We start from the raw sequence: 7,569 nt of genomic DNA, 5'->3' as shown, positions 1-7,569 counted from the left end.
TGAGTTCATTTTCCGTAAGTCTTATGTAATACTCAAATAATTTCCGTCCCAGTGCTCTTTACTCTTTTGCTCTTCAAAATTCAGCCCCCACAAGACTTTTATCTTTAGGACAGATACCTCGCATGTGAATGACTAGCCCCTGACATCCTTGTCTTAAAGGCACTTCTTTCAGCGGTGAGGTAAAATTCTGATCTGCGGATTGCAGTTTCTAGAGTGATTTAGGCAATGTTTGGATTTTTAAACTCCAACCCTGCGCTGACGCACAGGGCCTTGAAGCAGCTCAGTGATGAGGAGCTGATCCTAAAATCATAAACCAGTTCAGCCTCAATCTGTCATAGGTGCTGCAAGCGCATCGTAAAATTTTTATCCTGGTATTTCAGGAGGCTTTGCCTGTAAGTACCAGCAGTTATTTAGGGAGAGCTTCTTAGTTCGCTGTGAAGGAGGACAGAATATGATTATAGACTTGACTTTTTCTTATGAATTCTTATTGAACTGGAATGTAATACACAGACTGCTGCAGAAAAAAGTTTATTTCATGTTTCACTAACAAAGCTACAATTATGGGAATAAGGTTTTTGCTGTTTTATTATTCCAGTTATGTGCGAAGAGAGATAAGGGCTTTTCAGAACAGCCAAAGGCTTTGCAATAAACTTGTGACAACAGTGAGGAACATAGCAGCCATCCCAAGTGTAATGCTGGATGCCTTACGTGCTCCTATACATGATGTCTCTGTGGGCAGTACCGAGTGTAATGCATTTAAATGTGAGGTGCAATACAGGATCAGCACCTTCATTTGGTGAGGGTTTCCTGTATGAAGAGACTACTGGTGTGAAAGAAGGCATGAATCCCTAACTAGGGTCCTGCTCTTGCAATTGAGTCGGCTTCATAGAATTTCTTGCAGCTCTCAATGCAAAATGAGGAACAAGAAAAGAAATTCATGCCAACTTGGGCTTGTTTTTATCAATTGAACTGGGAGCAGAGTTGGAAGAAGGCATCAATATTGGTAAATAATTGTGGGAAGTGAAATACCGAACGTGGCCTAGAAGAGGTTACTATTCCTGGCACAGCTGAGGCCCTGGCAACTTTGCCAAACACTTCAGGGTAACGGCATCTTTTGATCTCCTCTAAATGTAGGAGAAAACGGGAAGCTTGCAATTGTCCAAGTGCTAGAATGGTCTAGAATGCCCAATTGCAGTATAAATTTGAAATCTGAATTCTGAATCTCATCCCTCGTCTTTTCTCTGATCGCATTGTACAACAGATTTCTGATAAAGGCACAAATTCTGCTAATGTGTTCAAAGGGTCTTGTATAAAGGTTGTGCAGAGGCTTGCTGTAGATCGCTCAGGGAGGGAAGGAAGTACATGGACATTCCTGCTGATGTCCATGTATGCCTTGCTCAGATAAAGTCCGATGGAAGACCGTCAAAACGACAGGTTCCCCAGTGTTGTAAATCGGTATGGTTCCCTTGGTTTCAAGGGAATTACTGATTTACATCTGCTGAGGATCTCGTTTGTGTGGTGATAATGTTTGAGGCATGTAGTAACGGCATGGCAGATATGTGCCGGGGATACGAGAACACAGTCTATGACAACCATTAGCTGCTCTTGGGAGACGGCACTCACTGGACGTTGAAAACAACATGAAAAGGCAGTTGGCATTACTCTGGGAGCTGATATTTTGGACACTGTTGTCCAGGTACTACGGTGCTAGACATGTATTTTTGATAGGAACGCTAAGTGTGACAAGGCATTAGCAGAGCAGCGGATTGAGCTACTCGGCGTAGCAGGATGTCGGCGTCAGAACCGCTGGAACGCTTTTCATCTCCCCGTGGTAGAGGAATGGGAAGGTTGTGGTGTAGCACTTGTCCCTGTTGTAGGTATAGCAGGTTTCGGGATTGTCGCAGGAGGTGCTCTGCTGGGCCTGGTATATCTCGCCACCCAGCTCAATTTCTACCGGATCGCACTTTTTGCAGCTGAAAGAGATGGGGAGTAGGATAAGTGTTAAGAGTTGTGATGAAAAGATGCCCCTGGTGAAACCCAAATCCTCATCGCCTGTCTGCAGATGTGGCTAGGCGGGGACTGCGGCCTTTCTAGGTTTTACATAGGAACTCCCAGCCAGATGCTTTTAGCGTTGTCAATGCTATTGGCCAGACTGGCCCCTAAAAGTGAGGGCTGAACAGGCAACGTATCATTTGCTGATATTTCAGACATTGGAGATGAACAGAGGCCAGAATGAAACATTGCCTGTAAATGTGAGACCTTTTGATGTGAATTAATCAAGGAGATAACAATTTCCTAGCTTGCAACAGGATAAGAAAGCTAGGCTCCGTGGGGAAAACTTACCTCTGTGACCCTGCCTCAAGCACGTGTTTGAGCTGCTGTGGGAGGTTAACTCTTAGGAAATGAACTCGGTAAATAAAACTACTTACAGTTCAGTCATTCTGTAGACAAAAGTGGTTCGGAGTGGGGACAAGGGGTCAGAGATGTTCTCTCGAGCCTGGAGGGGGACTCTGCAAAGGAGGGAAGAGAATCGCTCTCATGAAAACTGCTTATTAAACAGCGGACTCGTCTGCTGCAAACAATTCTCAACTCCCGTCTCGTGCTTCAGGTTGTTTCCTCCCTGACCCTTTTCCATAGCGAAGCCCAGGAACGGCAGAGCAGATCTTGGCCCTTCCTTGCCCTCAAAGGCAACAACCCTCACCAAGAGGACTGCTGCAGTTTCTGGAAGTGCCACTTTCATGGTGACAGTGCTGATTATTATCTTTTTTTTTTTTTTAAACTCTAAGCTGGCAGATGCCCGAGAGACTTGCGGAACATAAAGATGTTTAGTGTTTCTCTTGTTGTGAGCTCTACCACAACTCCTGCAGGTCTGAGCCTGACCTTGGTCCGTGTTTCCAAGAGAGAGAGAGACACACTTCGGTAAGGTTTGTGTGAATAAAGAGGACAAAATTGTACTCTTGAACTGAGATGTGCCTCATGGGATTAACCTTTTCTGATAGTTTAGGCATTAACTAGTTTTCCCAGCCTATAAAATAGCAGGCTTGCTAGCTGATCGATAAATGAGTCCAGTCTCATTGGCCCAACTGGGTTTCAGATTAGATCAACTGTAGAAGCGTTACACTCTACTTCCTCAGCCTATCTTGTATAGTTACTACGGGACCGCTTAAAACATGGAGGTGCTTTTTGTATCTGAAGGGACAAACACCAGACAGGTTCAGATGAGCTAGAAAAGCACAAAGCAAAAGGAATTATGCCAGGATACCAGAGAAAGCAGCCCACAGGAAAAACAATTCACGTCATCAATGCCAGGACGTGGGGAAACAGTGCAAAGAGAAGGGAACTCCTATAAGACTTCACCTCCTGTGCACCGTCTCCGTGTAATACTGGTCTGCCACTTACAGGATACGTATGTTTCTCTCCAGGATTTCTTCACCAGGGTTTTCTTTGGAGGGGATGAACTTGGAAGTCACTGTTACACACTGACACTTGTTATTGACCAGCACGTACTCCTTGTCCTCAGGGTCCCGTGGAAAACCTGCAAGCACAAGATACGCAGTCCCAGGGTCAAGAAGAAAAACCTTGAAACCTGCTCTAGCCCAAAGCAAAGGGATGAGAATGCCAGAAATGCACCGTTATGGCATCTTGACTGATAGAAGTCCAGGTTTCAACAGGTACAAATGAGCCTCTTGGCAAAGATGAGTTCAGCTGTCTTCCCTGCTCAGTCTACAGTACGCTTCTGTGCCTGGAGGTGATGGCACTGGGAGGGAGAAAACAATGAACCTGGACGCTGTGTGGCTGGAGAGAGAGGCAACCATGCAGGGGTTTCTGATGAAATGGGAGGAAAGTCCCCTTGCAAGCCTTGAGCTACACCTGGCAGCTGAAGTGCCGCTTTTACCCAACCGAGGAGGTTACCCAATTCCTCTGTCGTGCACCAGCACTCCTCTAGCAGTCCAAACCCTAGCTGGGATCTGGCCTCTAAATAAATGTCTCTGACCTTGCTGATGTGGCACTTGTCCTGCATGTCCCTGAGGGAGCAGATGCCAAAAAGCGCTACAGGACCCAGCAAGAAGTCAGCCCTGTGACCTGGCAGCGAAAGCTAAGTGGCCCTTAAGATGGCTGTGGCTTGCAAGGAAAACTCCAGTCCTGATTTTCTGGTCTTCTGTTCATACGAAAGTTGAGTTTGGCAGCTGAGAAGCTTACTCAAATAGAGAAGAACCAGCTTGGCTATGTCTCCTGTACTTTTAGCATGTTATTCAATATGAAACTTGGTCAAAACAGGGTAAAACATCCCATCTGTCACCCAGAGGCTTTTTGAATGTTGCTGGTGGCATGCAATGCCCACTTACTGGGCAAGGAGATGTATTTGAAACAGCTTGTTCTTGGCTAGTTGCTTTTCCCCAACCCGGAGCCTCTGGTCTCTTCACGCATAACAAGGCAGCCTTGCTTTTAGATGCACACACAGTCATACCTCTCTTAAGTGGTTGTTTTTACATCCCTCTGTGTTTCTAAATGCTGCTAAAATCAAGTTCACAGCCATCGCTCTGCAGCATCACTGTTCCTACAGCACCTTCAGCCGGCTTGGAAGTACCAAACCCAGTGATTTTGGTGTGTAAGATGGGGGTAGTTTGTATTGGGCTCAGATGGACCTCACAGTTCTGTGGAGTTGCCTGTTCTGCTTGTCTCTTGGTTTAACCATGGAGAGAAAGAAGAAACAGGCTAAAAATGTGTCCATCGTGTCTATGGGGGATTTCAGAGACTCTTTGACTTAAAAGCTTTGGTCCTAATAGCTGGATTTCTTTGCGTTACCAAAGCAAGGATCAGTAAGGAAGCAGACACATTGCATAAGCTCGTGTCTGTTTGGGTTTTTTTTTTTTATTTCCCCATACAGAGCTGCTGGGTTTTATGAAGAACAGACCCAGTTGCTGTAGGGTGAAAGGGATAGTGCTCAAAGCCTGTGGGAGCAATAGCGAAGCTGGGATCCAGGAGCAGCGCATGGACTCGGAGTTGTACTGTAAGGTTTCTGATGGTTAGCTGCTATGAGCAGGAGCTGAACTGTCACCTGAAGCTGTCTGCAAGACCAAACAAGGACAGGATTGCTTGGCAGCGCCCCTAAGTACCTAGTCTGTACAATGTAATGAAAACAGCATTCCAAGTTTTCTACCTAAGGCTTCTTAGAGCTTCCTTCCTGCCCCTACAATATGCTGGTCTCGGCCGCTTCCATTCCACTGGGTTATTAGCTGAGATCCTTACAGGCCTCATAACTGTGAAAAAAGGCACAAAACCTGTGTAAAATGATGCCTCAGAGTGACCCTACAATTCACCCGCTGGTTAGAAATGTTGATTCTGTGACAACTGGCAGCAGAATAGCTTCTGAAAAAGGTTCTCTCTGGATTTTCTCAATTGGGAAGGAAATTGCTTTGTTCCCTTGCTTTGGGCAGTGGAGCAAGCTCCTGCAGGCATGTAGGAGATGTTGCCCTTTCTACGGCTCTCACGGTGTTCTTTATCCCTCTACGGCATGTCGCATTTCAGCATTTCTCCGTGCAGCATCCAGCACAGCTGGCCACCTGCACCAACGCCGCTGCAAAATGGGCACATAGAGTGGAAGTCGGGTCATGCTTCCGATGGCAGCGTGCCCCGCCAAGGCAGAAATACATAATCGTGTCTGACACACGGAGCTGGTCATGATTTGTAATTTAATGGTGCTTGTCTCTTCATAGCCCTTACTCCAGTCTCCCGTGCTCCGCATGCTGCCTCTCTGCCAACTCATCATGAACGTTTCCCTCTGAAGCAGAAGCCCGCTAGTAAAGCCTCTTTAGGCTCTGCCTCCTTGAGTCTTGGCCTTTCTTTTTTCTTAAAGAAAGTCTCTGGCTCCTTGTCCCTCACGTAGAGCTTCCTCTGACGTCTGTCACTGCGTTTTATGGAACATTGTGTGCAATTCTTTCTAAACCCTCAATCCAAAGCCAATATTCAAGTCAGATCCTATTGGCTTTGGGAGCTGTCCCAAAACCTTTGGGAGCAGGCTTTAATTCATCTTCTAAAATTATATTAGTATTCTTTTTTAATGAATATGCAGGGTTTTTTGACTGTACTCTAAAAATATTGTCCTGATTGAATTCCTTGTGGAATACTCTTGGCTTCAGTAACCAGAAAAGTTGCAGGTACTCCATATATTTTTTTTAAAGTAAAATTACAATGCTGCAAAAAGGATAGTTTTATCAGCAGTACTTCCACGTAGCTTCCCCTTCGGGAAGAGAGTAGTTAAATACAAAATTTCCTAATGCCCTTCTAAACGTCCGCAGGTTGGATTTTGTGGCGCGTGATTTACCACAATACGGTGTTCCCTCCCTCCTCAACGCTCAGGCAGAGATATTTTGACAAAATGTCTCGTTCCAATATTGCCTTGTCCTGCAATACACCGTGAAGCCCCACAAGACCCAGCTGCAGCATAGTGCAGAAGCAAATGCCCTCCAAAAATATCTGTTCAAACTCTGCAGGTGCAAGTGGCTGCTTTATTAAAGCAGGAAGAGGCTCAATTAGACCAAAAATGCATTAATTTCAATATAAGGAGTACAAACAGCACTCCTGTACCTGCTTGTAGCTCCAATTTGACTTCCCCTCTAAGCTCCTTGTGTGTGTATGTATATATATATCTATCTCTTAAGGCATGGGGAAAAGCAGACCGGACCCTGTGTTGAGCTGACACAATATTTCTCAATGTTTTCTGCCTTTGCAGCCGATGGATTATACGGCCGGTCACTTCTCATAGGCAGCAGTGCTTTCCAAGGACCTGCCTTGTTAGGCAGTAAGATGCCCTTTTCCAAAAGCTGGAGGGAATGCAGGGATGCTGTTACCCGTGCTGTTGGGATGGTTCTCCTTCAGCATGGATTGAATCCCGCGGACCCGATCCACCATGTGAATGAGGGTGACTTTAGACTGTCGTATAGAGACCTGGCGTGAGCATAGTCGGTATCTACCACCTGTGAACCACACTGAGGAGTCTGCTGGGATGACAGCCTGATCTCAGTCTAAATCAAGAGTCTCCAAGAAATTCAGTGGAGTTACACGATAAACTACACTTCATTCAGAAATGAGTTGGCAGTAACCGTATGACAGGATTACCAGGAAGATCTTAGACGCCTTTCAATCTAGCAGGTAAGAGTCTTGCAAGCTTCCTAGCACTGCAGAAAAGCAAGCATGCACGTTTGCGGTTTGTTGCTTCAGAAACCTGATCAAAAATGGCTAATCATAACATCTTAAATTTGCAGCTAGTCATCATTTTTTTAGCCTCACGGCAGCAATTAAAAACACGCAGCTCTGTGGTGCAGAAAGACACTGAGGTGTCCAAGCGCCGCTGAAGCATAACCTCTTGAGCAGGCTTCGAGGTTCAATTTTTGACTGTTAAAATTATTAATGGCCAATTACACAAACCCCATCGCTGCTATCTTAAGCACGGGTTTCTACGCTCTTCATTTGTCACCTACCTGCCACAAGGACGAACCCCAAGGAGACGGCCAAGGCCACGCAGAGCAACAAAGAGCTCTTCATCTTGCCTTCCCTTCTTTTGAAGAA

General features: G+C 45.8%; 1 protein-coding gene across 1 annotated transcript; it reads right to left on the bottom strand.

Annotated features, from left to right (window-relative positions):
• Nucleotides 1-1,019: 1,019 nt before the first annotated feature.
• Nucleotides 1,020-7,557, bottom strand: JCHAIN (joining chain of multimeric IgA and IgM). Its single transcript, XM_082315537.1, has 4 exons — nt 7,482-7,557; nt 3,400-3,535; nt 2,430-2,510; nt 1,020-1,973 (listed from the first exon to the last, which is right to left on the bottom strand). Exons 1-4 carry the CDS (start codon nt 7,543-7,545, stop codon nt 1,772-1,774), a joined length of 483 nt encoding a protein of 160 aa, XP_082171663.1. The 5' UTR covers nt 7,546-7,557; the 3' UTR covers nt 1,020-1,771.
• Nucleotides 7,558-7,569: the final 12 nt, after the last annotated feature.

This window comes from Platalea leucorodia, assembly GCF_965183815.1.
Source record: "Platalea leucorodia genome assembly, chromosome: 6".
In the NCBI taxonomy this organism is placed as follows: Eukaryota; Metazoa; Chordata; class Aves; order Pelecaniformes; family Threskiornithidae; genus Platalea; species Platalea leucorodia.
Note: the sequence above shows the minus strand (reverse complement) of the source record. Positions and strands in the feature narration are given on the sequence as shown.

Coding starts and splice junctions, on each gene's coding strand:
- JCHAIN (XM_082315537.1), bottom strand. CDS start 7,545: ATGAAGAGCTCTTTGTTGCTCTGCGTGGCCTTGGCCGTCTCCTTGGGG. Junction 3,536..7,481: donor GGGGTTCGTCCTTGTGGCAG/GTAGGTGACAAA, acceptor TTGTGCTTGCAG/GTTTTCCACGGGACCCTGAG. Junction 2,511..3,399: donor GAGAGAAACATACGTATCCT/GTAAGTGGCAGA, acceptor CCTCCTTTGCAG/AGTCCCCCTCCAGGCTCGAG.